This window comes from Eretmochelys imbricata, chromosome 10 (genome assembly GCF_965152235.1).
Source record: "Eretmochelys imbricata isolate rEreImb1 chromosome 10, rEreImb1.hap1, whole genome shotgun sequence".
Lineage (NCBI taxonomy): Eukaryota > Metazoa > Chordata > Testudines > Cheloniidae > Eretmochelys > Eretmochelys imbricata.
This window is the reverse complement of record NC_135581.1, coordinates 39,303,678-39,326,746: the sequence shown is the minus strand read 5'-3', so window position 1 is coordinate 39,326,746 and position 23,069 is coordinate 39,303,678. Positions and strand designations below refer to the sequence as shown.

The window sequence follows — 23,069 nt, the reverse complement described above, 5'->3', positions numbered from 1 at the left end:
CCTTCTCCCACAGGAACCTCTCCTGGCAATCTCTCCTCATGGTCCGTACCACACTGGGGTCAGACAGGTCCCTGAGCTTCCACAAGGAGGGACCTTTCTGCAACTCGGCTTGGAACTCAGTGGCTGGGGAAGGGATGGGGACCGGTTCCCTCTCATTAGCCGGGTCTGAGGCCACAGCCTCTCTGAGCCGTACCCCTCGGCGCTCCCTCCCCACCAGGGTAAGGTCCTGTGCCTCCGGTGTGGTACCCTCCCCAAGGTCGGGGTGCAATGCCCCTTGCTGGCTCTGGCTATGGGTCACAACCAGGGCAGTCTGGGGGTTGCTTGGCCAGTCCTCTAGGTCCCCCCCATCAAAACCTCAGTAGGCAAATGGTGGTGCACCCCCCACATCCTTGGGGCCCTCCTTGGCCCCCCCATTTCAGGTGTACCCTTGCCACAGGCACCTTGAATGGGGTCCCGCCCACCCTCATCAGGGTCAGGTAGGTGTTGGGCACCACCCGATCTGGGGCCGCCACCTCGGGCCAGGCCAGCATCACCTCCACGGCCATATCCCAGTATCCATTGACCTTCCTCCCATCCACCTCCAGGGGAACAAGGCACTCTCTCTGGAGGGACAGCCCCGCGCCCACCCTGTAAACCGAGAACCCTGAGTCCAGAGCATCCAGCTCTCTGGAGGAGCTGGCCTGGGGTACTCTTCCCTCCTGAGCAGGTGGTAAGCTGGCAGCCCCCCTTGCCTGGGCCGTCTGCCCCTCGTCCAGCTGGGTCCCTACCCAGTTAACCCTGGGTAAGTTGGGTCTGCTCAGTCTGTCCCTGAGCCTGGGGCACTGGGTCCGTACATGGCCTCTCTGGCCACAGTGATAGCAGCTCCTGTCACGTTGGTCCCCTCGAGCGGGTCGGATGGTCCTGAAGCCAGGCGTTCCCCTTGGGAGGGGGTTCTCCATACTTCCCCTCTGGGAGGTCCCATGCTGACTCTCTCTCTGCATCGTGGGCGGCCTGTTCTTTTGGGACTCCTCCCTGCTACCCCCGACCGACTGTTCACAAACTCGTCAGCCAGCTGCCCTGTATGCTGTGGGTTCTCTCGCTTTTTGTCCACCAACCATAGCCTCAGGTCGGAAGGGCACTGTTCATACAGTTGCTCCAGTACAATTAGGTCAAGCAGGTCCTCTTTAGCTTGGGCCCCAGCTGTCCACTTGCGGGCATATCCCTGCATTCGGTTGACCAGTTGTAGGTATGTGACCTTAGGCGTTTTACGCTGACTCCGGAACCTTTTCCGATACATCTCGGGGGTCAGCCCAAACTCACGGAGCAGGGCCTTTTTGAACAGTTCGTAGTCCCCTGCCTCCGCCCCTGTCATTCGGCTGAACACCTCCACAACTTTGGGGTCCAGTAAGGGGTGAGAAACTGGAGCCTGTCTGCAGGGTCAATCCTGTGCATCTAGCAGGCATTCTCAAAAGCCGTCAGGAAGCTATCTATGTCCTCCCCGGCCTTACGCTGGGCCAGGAAGCACTTATCAAAGCTCCTTGCAGTCTTGGGTCCCCCCTCACTCACCGCAGCTCTCCTCCTGCTGATGCTGACATTGCCTCTCCTTCTCCTCCTGCTCATGCTGACGCTGCTTTTCATGATCCTCCAGCTCCCTCGTTTTCATCTCCCTCTCCCATTCCAGCCACCTCCGCTCCAGGGATGGGGCGCTCCGCCGGGAGGATCCCCTGCTGGCTGCCGGGGTCAGGGTGCCCTCGGTACTCACTGGGCTTCCCCCAACCCCTCCCCTAGGCATAGGTAGGAAGGGTGTCAGGATGTCCTCGTCAGCAGTCTGATCCCTCCCAGCCTGGTCAGGCCCCAGGGCCCATGCTGCGTCCACCGGGCAACTTCCCTCAGGGACAGGGATCGGGTCATCCAAGCGATCCTTCTCCTCTAACTGGGCGATCAGTTGTTCCTTGGTGGACCTCCCAATGTGCAGCCCCCTCTGCCTGCACAGCACTCTTAAGGCGTTTAGCATATATCTCCCTGCTGGCCACTCGCAGGCCTGTGCAGCTTTCCATGGTTTCTAGGAAGAACCCCTAGTGTGCCAGTCCTTCTTGAGGTCACCACCTCTTTGCCAGGGTCGAGCTGTAGACTCCTCCGCCCCTGGGACCGCTCGCTGCAATCCCCCAGGGGACCCTGTTACTGCAAAAGTCCTTCTCTTTGGTCACATACTCCCAGGGGTTAACCGCCCCCTGAAACCGTCTCTCTCTGAATCTTCAACACGCCTGGTCCCCGTCAATCCCCCTTCGTTTTATTGTTCCCCAGTCACTTACTGCAGGAAGTGCTGTTCATGGGGTGCAGTACATCCCGCCACTACCACCAGTTGTCACGGAGTGTGCAGGATTCTGGGGCCTGCACCCCTCTTCCTGGGATTCACTGTGACTCTCAGCCAGCCAGTAAAATGGAAGGTTTATTGGACAATAGGAACACAGTCTAAAACAGAGCTTGTGGGTACAACCAGGACCTCTCAGTCAAGTCCTTCTGTGGGGCAGGGAGCTTAGACCCCAGCCCTGGAGTTCCCTGCGTTCCATCACCCAGCACCAAACTGAAACCAAAACCCCCCCAGCAGGCTCTCTCCTGCAGCCTTTGTCCAGTTTCCCAGGAGGAGGAGGTGTTACCTCCCCCTCCCCCTCCTGGCTCAGGTTACAGGCTCTCAGCTCTCCCATCCCCAGTGAAACTCCCCTGCCACATTCCCAGGTCAACACTCCCCGCTCCCTGCTGCGTCACAGCAAGACATGCCAACTCTGTGAGAAATGACACCCACAAAAATGATACCTTACCACAAAATTGCTGATTTTCCCATCACTCTCACAGCAATCCAGCCAACTGTAACATGAGGCCAGCAGTAAGAGAATGTCATGGCCATTAGAGTCTGCTACCTTACATTTCCTCTTGCAGTTTTAATTGGAAGGTGGTGTGCCTCACTGCCAGGCCTAAACTTAAGCCTGAAGCTACTGTGTGTAGTATTGCTGTGTGTTGTTAAGGAGCAGCTGACATCTACTTCAGAGGTCACTGCATTTTGGAGATGGGAATAGGAGCCATATTTTGATCTCAGTTACACTTCTGGAGTTCCCCCTAACTTCAATGGAATTGTACCTGCTTGCACCAGCATTGCAAGTGACTCTCACCTTGTATTTGCATTCCTAGGGGGTTGAGAGGTTGTATATGTCTTCAAGGGCAGGTGCTCCCACCAAGGCTCACCACTGAGCTATCATTGTGGTTAGCTTTATGGAAGCCATGATCACTATAATGCCCGCTGCAAAGACCCGTTAGTGACAATGCATTGTAGTACAGGTTTGTACCAAGGTGTGAAAGAACCACTGGACCTGTTCCTGAAACTACCACTAGATTGGTACCATTGTGTTAAAAATTGTCAACCACTGCTTTCTGCTTTCCATTTATTGGGATCACATTGTCATTGCTGGTGATTTTTTTTCCAGTGCAACTCTGTAGTGGACTCAAGGAAGATATTTAAGAAATTAGCATGTGAACACAACAATATCTGGTGACGTTCAGCTGGGTGATGATGTTCCAAGAACTACTCAAGGGCAAACAATAAATGTTTTAAGAAAAGGTGGGAACCAGAAAGTCCATTTCTGTTCCCATCCAGTGTATTACAGGAGGAGGATGGGGAAGGTGCGGTTACTGACAGGCACTGGAATTGCACTCTGGAGAGATCCGCGGGATATCTGTGCAGTTGGAGAATAGTTAGAGAAGGACCAGGGATGTGTGGTTGAGTTGCTGGAATGTTGAGGGCTCCCAGTCCCCATAGGAAGTACCCATTGGCATGCCCAATTCAGATGTGCCCAATTCAGTGCCCTGATTTGACATGCAAAACAGGCACCTGGCCACGCCAACGTCCTGCTCCTCATCACATCTCCAGGCAGCAGGCCTTGACCAGTCAGATCTGAAGGTTCCAGGATACGTGTTCCAAAGCTGCCTTCCTGGCTGGTGATGTGGCCAACCCCCGTGCCATGTTCTGCCTTGGCTATATGCTCCTGCTCTGCCCCCTGCACCTGGCAGACCACTGGGGGCCCTGTTCATTTGTTCAGTTTTAAAATCCCCCACCTCCTTTCCTGCCTCCAGGCTACAGCTGAGATGCTCCACCCCCAACAGGCTGGGATCGCATCACAGGGGTGGCAAAGGGAAGGGCTACTGAAAAAGGGGCAAACGAGACCAGATGTCTTCGGAGGGCCGTGTTCTCATTTGAAGTTGCCACCCCTTAAAGCAACAAGGCAGATGGCACCCCTTTGCTGCCATGGGACATGGCCACTTCCCTTTGAAATGCTGCCATTCCATGGGCTCTGCAAATCAACACCCCTTGTACTGGGGGCAACACCTGTGAGGCCTTTTCCGTATCAGGTACACTTAGCAAGTCAGCCCCAGTGGTGAGCACGGCTCAGGCAGCACCTGCTAACCTGCGTGCGGTGCTCAGAGCTGGTATGGGTGCAGCCCCGACTGTCACCTGTCTACTAAACCTGCCACACCCAAAGGGGGGTTAGGTATGGGGGCTGCCCTCTTGGCCAATACTGGGGACTGAACCAGGGACCTAACAGCCAACAGCCCGAGTCTCTACAGTGCAAGCTAAGAGCTGGCCCAGCCCCATTCCCTCTGCAGATCGGGAGGCATAGCACACACTGACTGGGGGCTAACACCTGCTGCCAGCGGAACGGCGCTAGTGACAAGAACGAGCAGCTTCTGCCACTGCACAAGTGGCCCTGGCTGCAAGATCTGGAGCCCAGTAGCTTCAAACGAGTTCTTGCAGACATGAGGAATGGCAGCCAGGGCAAAGGGCCCTCATGGCCATGTGCTGCTGCTGCTCCCATCACTCATACTAGCCGAGCACCTCACCTTGCAGGGCTAAGTCTAGCCTGGTGGGCCATTCCAGGGGTCAGAATCATCCCTGGTGAAACTCTGCTGAAGTCAATGGGGCTACCCCAGGGATGAATTTGGCCCGTGATGTTTTGCTTCTCTACTCAGGACTCCCTAGGGGGCATAGGCTGCATAGGCCAGCAAAGCATAAAAGAAGTGGACCACAGGTAAAGAGAATGTCAACCTCCATGAATATCACACGCTTGGAGGCTGAAACTGATCCAGATTGATCATTCAGGCATAGCTGATGTACTATACAGTGGGCAGCATTCCATCATCACAGCCAAGGAGGGAGAAGGCGGGGAAGGGAAGATACAATAAGCTCAACACCAGCTGCCATCTAACTGTGCTTAGAACACTACAGAAGTGATCATACAAGGGACCAGCAAAAATCAGCTGCTGAAAACATGCTGAAAGCCAAGCTGAACCGCCTTGGGGAGAGAAACATACAGATGGTCATTTAAGATGGGGAGGAGATAGGGTTGGTGGGGGGGGCTTACCTGTTGGGGCAGGGATTTATGTGCTGGTGTTCTGGACCAGATTCAAAGTCCCCAAACCCCAGTGCCCTGTGATAGCACCCATAGCTGGCGCTTCTCCAAGCTTTGATCTGGGCTTCACAGACCGGATCCTATCACTTGGCCAAGCATATCCCTGAGCGCTGCCTGGCACAGGTATTTTCCATGGCCATCCAGTCTGCAGTAACAGCACTTGGGGGTTGAGCATCAAGCATTTAATAAAGATCTCCAGTAGACCCCTAGGAGAGGTCTGGTTTTGGTGGGGGGTGGGAAAAGGAGGGGAGACCAGACAGAACATTCACAGTCTTTCCCCAGCACTGCCAATAAGTCCATCTTGCAGAAGGTGTTAGGGCAGAGGATCGAGCATTTGGTGCCTCTTGATATGTGTTGTGTGGTCTGGTGAAGTCTTCTGTGTGGGAGAAGAGAATGAACATCAGGGGATATTCCTGGAAGCTTAATTCATCTGTCTCCCACTTCCTTTCAGCCCTTACATTCCTCTGTGCTGGCAGAGTCCTTTGTGTCCAGTGCCCCAATCTCGTGGTTCCCAGGGTGTGCTCTGTGTGCTAGCCCTGACGCTACCAGCTTCTGTGACTGGTGCTCTACCACTCTCTCCTCCCAAAGCTTTAACAAGGAGATTCTGCGCTGGACCCTGTAGGCCGTTCAGTAATATGTTCGCCTACCTGCCATGCTGAAAACCCCATGCCTGTGGTCTAGAGCAGGCCATGGTGGATGACTGTCCACCCAGCTGAATGGGCAGGGGTAGGTTCTACTCAGTCTTACCCCAATCAACAAATGCAGCCACCCTACAAGATTGGGAAGTCACAAGTCTGACAACAGCCCCCCCGTGATATGAGGAGAAGTCAAAGGGCTTAGGTAAAGAGGGCCCTGGCCAACCAGTTGTGATGGAGCCTAAGGGTGTGTGTGTGTGTGTGTGTGCAGGGGCGGGGGAGGGGGCAAAGAGACTGCTGCAGTCCAGAGAGCACATGGGTGGGTCAGGGAACAGAGGGTAGCCCCGTCCCAACCCTGCACACTGCCGGGACACGGGTGACTAAGAAATTCATTGTGACCAGCTGTTCAGGCACCAAAATTTAGACCAATGATCTGCCTCTGTGGTGCAGATGGGTGGAGTCAACCCAACAGTCCTTCCCACAGCAGAGGACTGGCTGGCTATGAGGATCCACTCTCTTTCCTGCTCTTCTTCCACCTCTGCTTGCTCTGCCTGGTTCTCCTCTTCCTCCCCTCTCCTCCTGGGAGTGTGTGGAGGGGGTGTGATACTGAGGTAGTGTAACCCACACACCTCCTGCGTGTGGTGTTCTGTTCCATCTAGTGGCACCAAGACCACTTAGAGAGACAGATAAAATGAGTCTGCTCTACAGCCTTCACTAAGAGCCAGCTGGCTTTTAGCTCATGTGGAAGAGGCTCCAGAGGTTCCTGGTTCAATCCCGCCTGCCGACGACCGGGGTCTGTCGACATTATACTAGCACAAACCACAGAGACTTTCAGCCTGGATATTCTTGTGGGGAGGGGAGGTCCCTTGAGCAGCTTCTATGCCCTAGAAAGAGTGCTGAGCCCTTACACAGTCCCCTATCCTGGCCATCAATCTTTGGCTAAGAAAAACTAGATGGACAATTTTAGAGACCAGTAACGCAGCTCTTACACCAGCCACATGGACAGTGGCCATGGCAGGAGGGTGAACAGCTGAGTATGAGAGGAGTCAGACTGTGGCTGGGTGAGCCCAGCTTGTGGCTTGGCAGGCATAGCAGGCATGTTACTGACCAGTGAGAAATCATGCAGGATGGTGCTGGATGAGTGCCCAAAGCCATGCTCTTGCTCCAGGAGCCGGGTGCTGAGATCCTGCTTCTCCCGCCCCCATTTCCTTGCAGACTCCTCCAGCTGCGAGGGAGAGAACAGATACTCAGAGCACTATGGTAGTGCTGCCCTGCTTGCCCTCTCACCCTGGGTTTGCTCTTGAAGGCAGTGGTGGTGCATGGCACCACCACTCTGCTCACGGACACATGGGAAATTGACTTGTGCAGCTCAGACTGCTCACCTGTGGCTTCCCCATCCAAGCCACACATTCCCCAGCTGGCTGCCTCCCATAACCTATACCCAGCCATACACAGCAAAGCGCTGCTGGAATTAGGGGAAGCTTGGAGAATATGAAACATGGCACCTGGGCAACTGGGTCTTTGAGGCCACACCCAAGGTGTTCCTTTGAGGTCCATTTCCCCTCACTAGTGCTGATTTGGGGACCTGTTAGACTCATGCTGCAGCCTCCTTCAGGGGCTTATTTGTGGGAAAGCCTGTGAAAATGCTCAATGCCAGGGAGGCTGGTGGGCAAAGGAGCTTTTGGACACATCTGCTTTAAGGCCTTGAGTCTGCTTTTCTGAGCTCTCCATGGGCTGGGCCTAGGCTATGTCAGAAATTGATGCCTCTCCTTCCACGTTGTTCTCTCGAGCGATGATGAGACTCAAGGGGAAGACTAGTTTGAGATTGATCTTTTCAGCAGCCAGTGCTTGACTGTGGAACTCCCGTCCACAAGAGTTACAACTGACCAGCAACTGATCACCTTCCAGGCCAATTGCAAGAGTCAGCTCTTCACCAGCCAATAAACCATAACAAGTCCTACCCTCCTCTGGGAAAGGAGCAGAGATGAGACAATGCTTTGTCTGCATCTAGCCCCTAATCCACCTGTGATCATGTATATAGATACCTCGAAGGAAACACCAGATCCAGGGGGCACACCAAGGGGTGAGTCAGGTTGTCAGAGTTCATTCTCATTCATGCCACAGGACCATGCAATGGGTGGAGATTGAGGATGGGATGTGTGTACTGGGGGGATGACCATGAGAAAGGGCATGACAATTACCTGGCTTTCCAGGACACGAATGCGACCTTGTGCCTTCTCCACCTTGGCCAGCAAAGACAGTTTCTCTGAGTTGGTGGAGAACATGTCCTGCAAACAGGTGATACAGCCAGCAAGTGAGATTTAGAGACTCTAGCCCTCTATCCCCTTCCCATCATGACACAGGCTGCCAGTGACCCCTTTCCCCCCACCATTCCATGGAATTCAGATAATGGGAGTGCTGATGCGGGGGGTGGGGAGGAGGTTGGGGTTGGGGGGCAAAAAGCAGTGAGAGAGGTGCTGAACAGACCTTGGATCTGTGGAGGCTGTGATGAAGGCAGCTCTTTAAATACAATATAATGTTGCATTGCAGTAGTGGCTAGAGCCTCCAATCAAAGGTCAAGGCCCCATTGTGCCAGGTGCTGTACAAACTTGTCAGCAGAAACAGTCCCTGTCCCAAAGCGTTTACAACCTGATTATGACACTGCACCCCATATTCTTCAGAGTGATATTATGATAGGATTATGACATAATTATGATGCAGTTTGTACAAGATAAGTCACGTGAGATGTCATTGGAAAAGTTTTGATTTGCTGAATATGATTATCCTATTTGTATGCATGTATCATTTTTGTATCTAAAGTTATGAATATTATCTATGTATCTGTATTTCAAATGTAGTTACACCTGGGTAACGCCCACTACACAAGATACGTTCAGTCTAGATAGCTGGTTGGGTAAGGGCCTAGTCAGGGCAAAGAGCCATTAGGGAGAACAATAGGCTTTAGGAGAAGCTTATCTCCCACCTGGTGAGCCTTCCTGAGAACTCCACAGACAACCTGTGAGTGATGGCTGCTATGACTCTACAAGGACATGTGACCAGGCCACATGATGCTGGATTCCATCTTGGGATGTCAGTATTTTTCCACAGATTGGTCTGGGAACCAAGCTTTGGAACAAAGCAAAAGCTGTATAAGGCAGGGAGTGACATCATCAGGGTAGGGTTCATCACTTCCCACACAAGAAGACTCCTGGAAACAGCTAAGGAACAAAGACTGAACTGGAGGAAAGTGCTGGACCCAGGCGAAAGGGATTTCTAGCCAGTGTATGAAGTCCTGAGAAACCCAAGTTGTAAAGCTAATGCAGCTTGTGCCTTAAGAATCTGTAGCCTGCTCGTACCATCAATTAGGGTCAGAATCTGTTATTCATAGCCAATCTATTTAGTATATTAAGTTTAGTTTGCATTTTTTGTTTATTTGCTAGGTAATCTGCTTTGATCTGTTTGCTATCCCTTATAATCACTTAAAATCTATTTTTTGTAGTTAATAAACTTGTTTTATGTTTTAATCCAAAGCAGTGAGCTTTGACTGGAGTGCTTGGGGAAAATCTTTGCTTGGTTACTACAAGTGTCCATTGTTCTCTTCACATTGAGGGAGAGGTGGACTGGGTATTAAACCCATATACTGGCCAGATTTGACCAGGGCAGGATGGTACTGGGAAGCCGGAGGTTAGAGAGCCTGCGTATAACTGCAGCTGGGTGTGTCCCTACCTAAGTTTCCTCTGAGCTGTGCGGCTGCGCAGCAGCCTACTAAGTGCCACACAAGCGTTCAGGGCTGCTGTGGTGCCCCTCCCCCAACCTCAACAGAGCCCAGCCCCAGATCTGCCAAAGCTGGGGAAGAGGCCCCCCCTTCCCTGCCCCCAACCCAGCCCCAGCCCAGACCTGCCATGGCCGGGAGAGAGGCAGGACCAGCCCTGGAGCTGCCACGGTGTGGAGAGGTGAACCTTCCCCGCACCCCAAACTTCTCATCCCTGGACCCACCCCAGAGCCCGCACCCCCAGCCAGAGCCTTCGTATTGGCGCATATAACAAAATTCATTCCGCACGTGTGTGGGAAAAATTAGATGGAACACTGGTGTATGAATGCTGGTGAAAGTGCAGGTTGGAGGGCTTTGCAGCTTCTCACAGCAGTACAGTGTGAGAGGGAGCCCAGGCTGGTGGGTCAGGGGGGTTCAATGGTACCTCAGTTCCAGATGGCACGCCGGGGGGAACCAGTCACACTGATAAAGCAACTGAACGGCCAGCCACAATATCCTGCACATGAAGTGAATCACTCCCACTGGCTAACAGGGGACCCTCCCCATGGCATGGCCCCAAGGCGACCCATCTCACCGGCAAGGCTTGCTGCTGCAGGATGATGGGAGAAGAGCGGTAGCGGGCTCTGCCCAGCTCCTCCCGCAGTCTCATGTTCTCGGCTAGCAGGGTGGAGTAGAACTCCTTGGAGAAGCTATCAGCTGGGGGAGAAGAGCAGAGAAGCCACTCAGACCTCTGCTCAGCTCCATACCCTCCAGCAATTTCACTACCCACCCCCTTCCAGGGAGAGGGCAGGTCATTTCACCTCCCCTTTGCCCCTGCCAGCCTACCATACTGGAATCAGAACCTGGGGGCTTTAGGCTTCCTTGACTGGGGGCTCTGCTTTTCCCTTCCACAGGGCCAGACATCACATGGAGTAGCAACTTACTCCACAAGTAGCCCCATTGGTTGGTGCTGCCCAACATGAGTAAGGGAGGGGGCAGGGTATGGCCCTGAATGATGAGCCTCTCTGCTGGGTCCCTATGAGCTTCTCCCACCTGCCTCTCATGTGGCCAGTTGTGCTGTAACTTGGGCCACTCCCTCCCCTCCTGCATTACTCAGGAGCTACCCGGCTCCCAGATAAAACAGAGCCCAGCCCAGCCCCTGGCTCTCACACAAAAAGAGAGGGGGGCATTTACCCAACGGTTGCTCACAGGTCCTAGCGGCCTCTGACACCTTCTCCTCCAGCATGCGCTCCATCTTCTCAATCACCTTTGGAAGGCAGAAATTCAGTGGAGAGGGGAGCTCCCATCATGGCCCCTGAAGGCCCACATAACCCTTACAGCAGCAGGGTGCTGCAGAGCTGGGGCCTTGGCTAGACTAGATTTGGGGCATGTTGTTAGCACATGATCACTAACAGGGTCTAAACATCTAGTCTGCAGAGGGTACATTGCCCTTAACTCATGCTACACAAGCTGAGGTGAAGCCCAGAGGTTGGCATGTTAAAGGTGGTGTGGCCTTAGCAGCACTAGACTTTTAAAACATGTGAGTCACACATGCTAACGCCACAACCCTAGTCTGGACAAGGCCTAGCTCTGCAATGCTGTTGCTGGCCTTCCCTCATGCTCAGTTTGCTGCACTGCTCCCCAGCTGGAGGGGACTGTGTATGGGTCACAGACAATGAACCTCATGTCCTTTAAGGGTGTGTCCACACTGCACATGGGCAGGTCTACATTTAAAATGTGACAGCGGCACAGAGGAGACGCTGCTATGCTGACGGGAGAGCGTCTCCTATCAGCGTAGTTAATCCATTTCCCCAAGAGGCGGTAGTTATGTGGGTGGGAAAAACTCTCCTGTTGACATAGTGTGCTCTCTATGCCAGGAGTTAGGTCGGTCTAACCGGATCACTCAGGGGTGTGGATTTTTCACACCCCAGAGTGACATAGTTATACCAATGTATGTTTGTAGTGTAGACCTGGCCTCAGCTTTTAGCCAAAGCTCTACTTCTGTCCATACACAATTCAGTCTGACTCAGGTCACCAAGCACTCAGGAGTCACAGGACTCAGGTCTTAGGACCCTGCTGGGGTGTGGATCAGAGCCTGAGTCCTGCTATGACTCGGGCTCAAACCCTGTCATTTTGCAGCTGTGAATGCAGCTCAAGCTGCAGATCCAGGTCAGAGGGTCTGTGTAGTGCAGTATGGATGTGTTAGCATGGCTGCGAGACCAGCAGTTGTAAAGCCAGATTTACAATGCAGTGTGTATGCTCAAGCGTGAGCTTGAAACACCAAGTCTGCAAGCCTGGTTCCACAGATCTGGTCTTAGTGTGCAGTGCAGACAACCCTAAGAGACGAGGACCTACAGGGATTGGGCAAAGGGACTGTTAGTCTAGGCAGGAATGCACTTCTAGAGCAAATCTGCAGTCTGGGGATATGGGGGATCGCTGCTACTCAGATCCCAGGATTCCCAAGGCTGTCCAGACTGTAGGCTTTGAAAAGCTGAGTGGCTGATCTGCAGAGCTAGCATTAATTACTGTCACCACGCTCCATACCAGAGACTCAGTGAAAGCATTTGCATCCCAAAGTTCTGGGCTGGGTGACCCACAGGACTTCAAGATCCCATTCTCTGGTGCATGAGAGAGTTCACAGTGCTAAGCAGATGCCCTGCAGTTGTAGCTCCTATTTCCATGCCAGGTTCCAACACAAGAGCCTGAAAAGCCAAGCACTTAATGCAGAATGTTGGCTCATTATGGTGCAGTTGGTTGTAGCGATCCATCCAATACCTTCTGTGTAACACAATGTGCACCTATGCCCTGCCACCAGGAAATGGGTGACAAAGAGGGAGCAGATGGAGGCAGGAAGATCCCGCCCTGCTAGTGAGACTATGGGGCCCCGATCCTGTGGGCCTGGGTGATGCTAACAAACATGACCTGATGGGTTTGCTTTGCTGTGGCTTGTTGCAAGGTCTCCCTGTAGGGAGTGCACTATGAGCACAGGGCATGTTGCCCCAGCATGGAAGAGGGGCAAAGCACTGTGGGACACCCAGCTGGGTGCCCTCCCCTCACCCTCCCATGCACCTGTGCTCTGCTCACCCTCTCCTGCTGCTGCACAGTGTCTTCCAGGGCTTTCATCTTGGTGATTTTCTCCTGGTACTTCCTCAGCACCATCTGCTGCTGCTGATGGGCTCGTTGCAGCTTCACCAGATCCTTCTCCCGGTCGTTCTTCTGGTGGGCGAGAAGGGAGGGAAACCATCAGATCCCTCGGGGAGGGAATCAGAATGCACAGGGGATTCTTTACGGAGGTGGATGGACACAGGCAGACCTGTGGTTCTCTCTGGTTCCTAATAGTCGCTGATCAGGCTGTGGAACCATGGCAGGGCGTGACTCGAATTGAGCTGCCAAAGCTACTGGAGTTCACCTGTTACTCCATGTTACTCCACTCTCCTCCCTTGGTCAATCAGGGTGGCTGCAGGGCTAGGAGAGGAGGGTAATCAGCAGAGAATTCAAACTACAGCCCCAGTCTCCAGGAGCTTAGTGAGACTGTCCAGGGGTCTTGGAATATTTGCTTCTCCAGATGGCTCCCACAGCTCCAAGCTGCTTGCCCCCAGTGAGGGCCTCCCGGGCACCAGGCTGCCCTCTCTGAGTCTGTGTTAATTTCCACCTGTAATCAGGAACGCGCTGCTCCTAGCGTGCAGCTCTAAAGAGTGGTGGCCTCCTTTCTCCTCTGGAGGGGAAGACCCCCAGCATGGGATAGCAGGAGAAAGGCAGAGGGTGTTGGCTGTGCAGCACAGCCGACTTTCACCCTTAGCCTGGCCTCTTGCTCCGCAGGCTGGGGCTGGGGAGCAACCTCTGATGTCCCACGTGCTGAGCCCTGTCTCCTCTGTCAAACTCCCTTCTTGCATGCAGCCTTCTTCAGAGCTCCCCGCACTAGGGACAGCCCAGATCCTTGTGCTTGTGCCCTGGGCATCATATCTGTTTGAATTAGACCATGAGGCCCTCCGGACAGGAGCTGTGTACACTCACGGGTCCCTCTATGGAATAATGACCAAGCAGGCCAAAGCCATCGGCACAGTTACCCGGATCAGCTCATTCTGCAGCTGTTGCACCCGGTCCTTCATCCTGCTCATCTCCACTGTCCCAGCAGCCAGTTTGCGCTTGAGGGCCACTGCAAGAGACCACACAGCCTGGTCAGTGGCACGGGGGCATGTCTGAGGGATACAAGCAGCTTCCAGGACTCCCAGGGAATAGGGGACACAGCTATGGGGCAGGTCTATTCACCAAGGCCAACAGCCCCCAATCAGATTGTTAGATCCGCAAATTCAAATACAAATTAAACTGGATGGTGAGGACTGAGGAGCATCTGCCAAGAGAGAGAGTCCCAGAGGAGAGGGCAGGGACAGGAATAACAGGGACTGGGGGTCACTGACACTGTGCCTGCCTCTAGCCAAGGCTATTAACCTTTCACTTTCCCACTCCCTGTAATACCACAGTCAGAGACACTCCTCACTCTTCCTCATGGCGGCCTCCTCCTTCCTTCGCTCTCTACTGGGCCATGCAGAGGTGGGGGTGGGAAGTGCGTACTTCACCTATCCTGTCGACTATCTCCGCCTTGGTCATGACATCCACGTCCACGTCGTTCAGCAATGTGCGGCCCACTTCCTCGTGCATGCTCAGATTGCGGTGCAGGGTGCTGTTCTCTGCCTCCAGGCTGGCAACACGCCTGCGCAGAGACAGGATATCGTCTGCCATCTTCTTCATGGCCACACAGTAATTATCCAGCTCCTGTTGGCCACAGGAGTTACAGCTTGTTACAGCTTGCACTGTTACCTGTTACAGCTTGCACAACCTCAACTTAGAGACATATGCTTAGCCAGGTCCCTTCTTCTTCCTTCCACCCACCCACCTCAATGACCAAAGGTGCTGGCCAAAGGCTCCTGCCACGGGGGACCAGACTGAGCAAGAGCCTGGGTGGGGATGGGTGAACTGCAAAAGACATGGATGAGCTGCGGAAAGTTTCCCACCCAATATTTATAGGACACAATCGCCATAGTTTTCAGGTGTTCAGGCATGCACCATAATGTACTGAACTTATATAGCACTCTTCATCCATAGATCTCAAAGCACTTTAGGAACGTGGGTAAATATTACTGACCTCATGTTACAGATGGGGAAGAAGGGAGAGGAAATGACTCACCAAAGGTCACTACATTAGTGGCAGAGTTAAGACTACAGCCCAAATCTCTTGAGTCTTAGTCATCTGCCTTAACAACTAGACCACACTGTCCCCTGCTTATCTGAGATTCTTGGAAATCTCAAGCCACTGTCACAGTAGGTTTACATCACCTCCTGCCTCTGTTGGGGCTGGAAAGACCATGGAAACATTGTCTTGTGCTATCTCAGCGGTCGGGTTTCTGATCACAGGTGGAATGGGAAAGTTTGGGGTGAAACTTCTGGTCCATTCTTGTTTGGTTTCAGCAGCTCAGCAGGGTCAATTTTTCTTCCCTTGTTTTAAGCATTGTGTCCATCTAGTGCTGGAGGTGGGGGTGGAGGTGGATGAGGGGGGCTAGACTGACAACTCCAGGGACCTGAATCCTATTTCTTTGCCCAACAAAGTGACAAACTTCCCCAGCGCCACATGTGTGCCTCCATGCTGACCTTGAGGGACGACCTCTAGGGCTGAGAGGGGAGATCACGCCTCATGACCTAGGCTGTCCCTGGTCTCTCTGCAGAGGCTGCCAACCAGAACGCCAGCTAGCATCAGCTATAACAACAGGCTTGTGATGTAGCACCTATCTACTAGGCCAGAGGTGGGCAAACTATGGCCCGTGGGCCACATCTGGCCCGCGGGACCATCCTGCCCAGCCCCTGAGCTCCTGGCCCAAGAGGCTAGCCCCTGGACCCTCTCCTGCTGTACCCCCTCCTACGCAGCCACGCCGCCGCGCGGGCAGCACTCTCAGCAGCATGCTAAGGGGTCTGGGGCCAGGGGGTTGGATAAGCGGCAGGAGGTCCTGGGGGGCAGTCAGGGAGCAGGGGGCGGTTGGATAGGGGGTGGGGTCCTGGGGGGGATGGTTAGGGGTGGGAAGTCCCGGGAGGGGGTGGTCAGGGGATGGGGAACAGGAGGCAGTTAGATAGGGCAGAGGTCCTGGCAGGGGCAGTCAGGGGATGGGGAGCAGTGGGGGTTAGATAGGGGGTGGAGTCTGGGGGGGCGGTTAAGGGCAGGGGTCCTGGGAGGGGGCTGTCAGGGGACAAGGAGTGGGGGGGGGGTTGGATGGATGGAGGTTTTTGAGGGGGGTGGGAAGTGGGAGGGGGCAGATAGGGGGCGGGGCCAGGCTGTTTGGGGAGGCACAGCCTTTCCTACCTGGCCCTCCATACAGTTTCGCACCCCAGTGTGGCCCTCGGGTCAAAAAGTTTGCCCACCCCTGCACTAGGCCCTGGACTGAGGGCATCAAACCCATTTCACTCAGGGCCACCAGACAGCCAACCGTAGTTGAGAGAGTGACCCCGAGGCAACAGGCTCCGTATCTCATTAGCAGAGCCCAGAGTCAAGCAGTTTTCTTCCCATCTCTACTTCATAAGATCTTCTCATTTCACACCATCCCTCAAGCACTGGCCCCCATCTGCCCCCATTCACATACTCCTCCCTTCCCATTTCAGGTGGCTGCCACCTTCCCCCATCTGCATCCTCCTCCTTTGCCATCCCAGGTAACTACCACCTTCCCCCAAGTGTATCCTCCCTTCCCATCCTGGGTGTCCACCACATGCCCCTGTCCATATCCTCCTCCCTTCCCATCCCTACATTGGCAGGTCACAGTGGTCCCATCATGGTGTGTTCTGCACCCAAAACAAGCATCACTGCTCTGTCTGTTAACTGACCAGGACTAACCAAGGAGCAGTTGACATAGGAGTTGCATTCCAAGATTTACCCACTACCCATCTTCACCCCTTTCAGAAGGGCCCCTGTGCTTCCCCAATATGGCCTCTGGCAGACATTTCTGGCACGCCAGGCCTCAGCTCATCTGTCCCACATTAACCACTGAGTGATGGAACCAGCCCTGGAAACACGTCAATTCTTTCATTCTTAAAGCTCTCATCATGGCAGCAGTGATGTTCTCAGGGTAGAATTCCTCACCTAGAAGGTTACTGAAGAGGCCTTGGAACAAGAATTACCACCCAGCTGCATTGGGCAGCAGCACACCATATGCTCCCTCCTGTGTTCCACTTATCTCCACAACATCACTAGTCCTTCCTAGATCCATCTGTGCAGACCTGGGGAGAGGGCAGCAAATGGGACCAAACATCGCTCCAGCAACAGTGCAAACAGGACCAAATGGCACTTTGTAAATCAGCTGATAATTCCTATCCAACATCCAGAGTTCTGAACACAGCACATCAGTTATACCTGGTTGGTCAATATCACTCTCTCCTACCCAAGCCTTCTTGGGCTGCTCTGATGAGCCAGGAGATTTACCGCCCTATTCAACACACCCTATAGATGATTTGCCTCCCCACAGGCAAAAAGATCACATGCCAAAATAGGCCATGTTAAGGGATGCTCCAGCTCTCTTAGGGGCCCTCTTTTAAGTATTTTATGGGGAGAAGGTTTCTGATAGGTTCTTTCATTTAGCAGCCAAAAGCATAACGTGATCCAGTGGCCGGAAGCTGAAGCTGGACAAATTCAGATGAGAAATAAGATGCACTGAAAGTCACTAAGCACTGGAACAATATGCTGATGGATGTGGTGGACTGCCCACCACTTGGAGCCTCTAAATCCAGGCGAAGTGTGCTTCAGCTCAAACACAGGTTATTGGCTAAGCTACCTGTGAATTTTTCGACTAGACTAGACATTTTTGGTCAGAGAATACCAATTAGTCAAAACCAGACCTTTTGCAGAAAGTTTGGATTAAATTTTCATCGGGAAGGTGCCTCTGGTCTAGGATGGAATAGATGAGGGTCGGGGTCATTCCAGACCAGCCAATCCCAGTGGCTAGGGCAGTCAGCAGCATGTGGGTCAAGTCCCTATTCTACCTCATGAAGAGCAGGGATTTGCTCCCAGCACATCCTAGGGCTGCTACTTTCACATAGATCTACATTTTGTTCCAATGCAAAATGAAAAAAAATTTGCAAACCTTGAAATTTTTCACACATCCTTGTTTTCCATCCAGTCCTAGTTACAGGGTTTGGTGCAGGACTCACTGGAGTAGGTTCCCTGGCCTATGCTATTCAGGAAGTCAGAGGAGATGATCATAATGGTCCCTTCTGACCTTAAAACTTATTAATAATACTTCTAAAGGGGTGTGTGTGAACATTACTATCACCATTTTAGAGGCGGAGAGACTGAGGCACCAAGGGATTAACCATGGCTTGCCCAAGATCAATGGCAGAGCTAGGGACAGCATCTAAAAAGCCTGACTCCTAATCCATTGCTCTACCTACTAGACCACATTGCTCCTCCTCCCCCCATCTGCCTGCCCTATGTTATAGGAATGAATTCCCTACATACCAATCCAACTAACAGTCAGTGAAGATCCTGAGAGAGGAATAAACCAGTGGAAAGGGAGCAGGGAATCATTACGGCAAAATGAGGGCATGGAAACAGACTGGATTTATCAATGCACGCTTTCCTGAGGGACTGGAGCTGAAGAGATCTCGCTCCCGCTGGCATAACTCCAGCTAAGCCACTGGTGTTTCATATGGGCGAGAACAGCCTTTGGCCTGTTGTGTTTCTCTAAGAAGAGTCCCACTGAGTGAAGAGCTCTACCTCTCCCCCTGCAAGGCCCCCAGCCTGCTGTGCATGGAAGCACTCAGAAGACAAACAGGAAGATGATAACGTTGCCATGGTTTGGAGTTCGGGCCCAGGGGCAAGGGCACACTCCAGAGCCCTATCTCAGGAATGGATGAAACAAAAACAACAGCCAGCTGCATTAGCCAAGAGCAGCGTGTGCTCTGGCCAAGGTTAGAGCTGGGGAGAGCACAGGCTCAGGGAGTCCACTGCCACAGCACACACAGCTGCAGGCTGCAGTGAGGCAGAGAGGTTGATTGCTGCCTGGCATTCCAGATCTAACAGTGCTACCAAACATACAGAACATAGCTGCTGGGCCTCCCGGAGATCCAGCTGGGCCTAGGTACAGCACACTTCTGGTCTGTCAAGGCTCCCTGCTACGTACAGGTAGACCATACCTGCTGAGCTGCCACACTCCGTTGACATGGTCTGAGTCTTGGTCACCTTTCTGCTGATGAACATGTCAGCTGCATTCAGGCAGATCACACCTGCCATGCTGTGTCCATACATGCCCAGGGACAATGTACCTGATCTGTTGATGAACATGCCAGCTGCGTAGTAGGTCTCTTATCCATCCTATTGGGAGCCAACACACTCCCATACACAAAATATGACCCCAGACTTCAAGGAGCCCTTGGGTGACTGCCTTTCTGGCTGATGAGTGGTTTGACCTTGTGACCTAAGCAAGAGGCGCCTCAGCCTACAGGCTAAATCTGCTGCTGCAGTACAAGTCAAGCAACAGCACACTGCTCCCGAGACACCTACATTTAGTGTCAGCTCAGTGCAGCTTTTCAGGCACATCTCTTGGCTCTTCTGCCACCCTTCAGGGAGGCATCAGACATGCCACAGGGCACACAGGTTGTGGGAGAAAATGCAGCAGGAATAACAAGGAAATAAAACAAATTCAGATCCTTTCAAACATCTGCCTCAGAGGCAACACTATTCTGAACAGAATTCCAATAGAACAGGAGCTAACAATGGGGTGATATGTACTCTGCACACTGGATGGCTTCTGACACTGCACCCAGCAGTTGCTAGTAAAAGGGCAGTAACTGCTAAGGGTTCCCACAGCTCTTTTCTACTTTAAGTAGAAGGAAAGACTGTGGCCACTCTGATGCTGCAGTGCTAGGAACGGCTGGCAAACGCTGATTTGTCCCTCGAGCCCTTTGTCTCCCCATATCCTCTGGAGCTCTCATGATGGTTGAGGGGCAGCTGCTTGACCATGAGCCACCAGAAATGGGAAAACCCTTGGAGTAAGTTAAAATGACTGGACAATGAAGTTTGAGCTATGGCCAGTATATCCCACTGTCATGCACTTCCTTGTTCCACAGCACACGAGCTTTCTATTCTTAACATCAACTCTGGCTGATATCAGCTACATACTGGCAGTGCTAAAGGGCATGCAGCAAAATCCTTCTCTCCTAATGGGAGAGGTAAGATCTCGCCCAGTGTAAACCAAGAGTAACTCAATTAAGAATCAGGCCCCAGAGGTGTCCATCTTCAGAGAGTGAGAGACAGAGCCCATGTAACTTGAGAAGCAGCTTCCTGAATCTCAATCCTCTCTCTTATTCCCTGGCAAAGTGACAGAAACACGGGTGGAGTGGTAAATAATCACAGGTGTTCATAGATTCTAAGGCCCTAAGGGACTACTGTGATTATCTAGTCTGCCCTCCTGTATAAGACAGACCAGAGAACTGCCCCAAAGTAATCCCTTCTGAACTAGAGCATGTCTTTAAAGAACCCATTCAATCTTAATAAGTTGTTCTGGTGGTTAATTATCCTCAGTGTTAAAAATTTACACCTGATTTCCAGTCTGAATTTGTCTTAGCTTCAACTTCCAGCCAGGGATCAGTCAGTTCTATAGACTAATCTGCATCACTTGGTAAGGGCTGCTCATTTGAACACCATATGTTTTAACACAGCCAAATACAAAGTCATACTTTTAGAAACAAAGACTGAAGGTCACATTTAGAAGATGGGTGACTGTATCCTGGAACATTGTGACTCTGAAAAGCATTTGGGGGCATGGTAGACAGCCAACTGAACATGAGCTCTCAGTGAAATGTTGTGGCTAAGAGGGCAAACATGATTCTTGGCTGTATATGCAGGGACATATCAAGTAGGAGTATGAAGCTGGAACTACCTCTGTGTATTGCATTAGTGAGCCCATTACTGAAGACTGTGTCCAGTTCTGGTGTCCACACTTCAGAAAGGATGTTGAAAAATTGGAAAGGGCTCAGAAGAGAGCTACAAGAAAGATTCAAAGTCTGGAAACCCTGCTATAGAATGAGAGCCTCAAGAAGCTCAATCTATTTAGTTTATCCAAGAGAAGGTTAACAGATGACTTGAGCACAGTCTACCTCCATGGTGAAGAGATTAACTTGGCAGGAAAAGACGTAATGAGATCCAATGGTTGGAAGCTAAAGAGAGACAAATTCAGACTAGGGTGCACATTTTTAACAGTGAGGGTGATTAACCATGTGGGGCATTCTCCATCGCCTGCAGTCCTTAAAGCTAGACTGGATCTCTTTCTAAAAGAGATGCTATAGCTCCAATTGAAGTCATGGGTTTGATGCAGAAATTACTGGGTGAGGTTATGTGGCCTGTGTTATGCAGGAAGTCAGAGTCGATTATCATAATGACTTTTTTCAGAGTAACAGCCGTGTTAGTCTGTATTCGCAAAAAGAAAAGGAGTACTTGTGGCACCTTAGAGACTAACCAATTTATTTGAGCATGAGCTTTCGTGAGCTACAGCTCACTTCATCAGATACATACCGTGGAAACTGCACTTTAAAATCTATGACTTTAAAATCTATGAAGCTATAACCTTGGCAGGCCATTGTATTTGCTCCAGTTAAACAGTTTGTGGCACTGATGGAATAAGGTGAGGAGACAACATGTTGTGCCAGACATACAAGCAGATGCCTTTACAGGAGAAAGCAGTCACGTCTGATTTGAAAGGGGGTCAGCCCCTCCAGCAACTGCCACAACTGTATTGCTCGGGGCCTTGGGCAGAGACAGCCATGACAGAGCTGTCTGTGCGCCAGTACTGATGGCCTTCGGGAGAGCTGTGCATGGCTCGGAGCCTTGAGGAGACCTGCTTGTTTTTAAACAGGGGAGACTATCAGCTGGAAATTGCACAAGTCTCATTTCTCCACTTCAGTGGGGCGCCAGCCTTGCCGGTGTGCATCATGCACTGCGGGTGATTAGCACCCAGCCAGATGGATTAGCCATTCTGGGACCCATGTGCCAAAGCAGCCCCAATATTGCAACTCCCACCCTGCCACACATGCTGTCCTCCCAGGGCATTCCTTATGGGAAAGCCATATAGACTTTTGTGAAAGTAGAATGAATTAAGAATGAATTATATTGAAATTATAATTCATTAAAGAAATGCTACTTGAAGGGTTTGTTGAAATACAGTTGTCAGGAAGAGAAACATTAGGGAGTGTGAGACAAGGGGTCCTCAAACTAATTAACTTAGAGCTCCTACTGAGCTAGGAGATTGGTAAACGTTAGTATGCAAATAAGATATGTATGTATATTTGTCAGTTTCTGCTTTCTTTTGTCTCTTATGTTAAATTGGCTTTGGCTTAGCTGTATAAATAAGTTATCTTGAACCTCAGAGAAGGGCTCACATCTGGGTGCATTAGCAAGGTGCTTTGCTAATAAACAGAGTGGCCACAGTGGGGTGGGAGGAGGTATTGTTTCATATTCTCTGTGTATATATAAAGTCTGCTGCAGTTTCCACGGTATGCATCTGATGAAGTGAGCTGTAGCTCACGAAAGCTCATGCTCAAATAAATTGGTTAGTCTCTAAGGTGCCACAAGTCCTCCTTTTCTTTTTGCGAATACAGACTAACACGGCTGTTACTCTGAAACCTGACAAATGATGTGAGTCCTGAATCTGACTTTGACAATTTGGAGGTTCCACCGAGATGGCAACCATCTTCACTGGGGCCGTGTGACTCCTGACCGTTCTTAGGATGGCCGTGGCAGGCTGGCACCTGGGCATTTGACCCGAGCGGTCCTCCACCAGAACGGAAGGGTGCATGACCACAGTGAAGTCTACGCCATCGAACCTCTTGGTTCCCACTCTGTTCTGGTAGGGATCCCGGGATCTGACATCAGGAATCTGGTCAGGTAATTATTTCTGTGTTTTGTCCGGACTGAGGACTGTCTTGTCTCTGTGTCTATCCTTCCTCCCTGTGGTGTGTTTGAGTCTGGGCACCGTCTCCGTCTGGGGATCGGCTGACCAAAGGGTTCCTGTCCCCACGATCTGAGTGAGTGAAATCTGCGCAATTGCAGCCGCACTGTGCCTTGGGTAAAACCCTTGGTGTGAAAGCAAGGGCGATTGAGGGAGTAGACTGTGGGCTCCTTTTGTGTGTTGCACTGGGCATCGCTCTGACAAACCCAACTTTCCTTCTTGTGTGATTGGTGTGTAAAGTCCTCCTGTATGGGTAACCAGACGTCTA

The 23,069-nt window shown here is 52.0% G+C and overlaps 1 protein-coding gene across 2 annotated transcripts in view; it reads right to left on the bottom strand.

Moving 5' to 3' along the window:
• The window catches only part of CYP11A1 (cytochrome P450 family 11 subfamily A member 1), a 73,336-nt gene that overhangs the window by 32,774 nt on the left and 17,493 nt on the right, over positions 1-23,069 (bottom strand). The window contains exons 5-12 of one of the 2 annotated variants that reach the window (XM_077827711.1): positions 14,402-14,597; positions 13,892-13,980; positions 12,909-13,040; positions 11,019-11,091; positions 10,420-10,541; positions 8,275-8,361; positions 7,182-7,298; positions 5,606-5,814 (exon numbers count right to left, since the gene is read on the bottom strand). The exons of the other annotated variant lie outside the window; for it this stretch is intronic. Coding sequence (XP_077683837.1) covers positions 5,752-5,814; positions 7,182-7,298; positions 8,275-8,361; positions 10,420-10,541; positions 11,019-11,091; positions 12,909-13,040; positions 13,892-13,980; positions 14,402-14,597 — 879 coding nt within the window. The 3' untranslated portion in view covers positions 5,606-5,751. Of the gene's footprint in view, positions 1-5,605; positions 5,815-7,181; positions 7,299-8,274; positions 8,362-10,419; positions 10,542-11,018; positions 11,092-12,908; positions 13,041-13,891; positions 13,981-14,401; positions 14,598-23,069 lie in introns of those variants that run through there. 2 annotated transcript variants of the gene reach the window in all.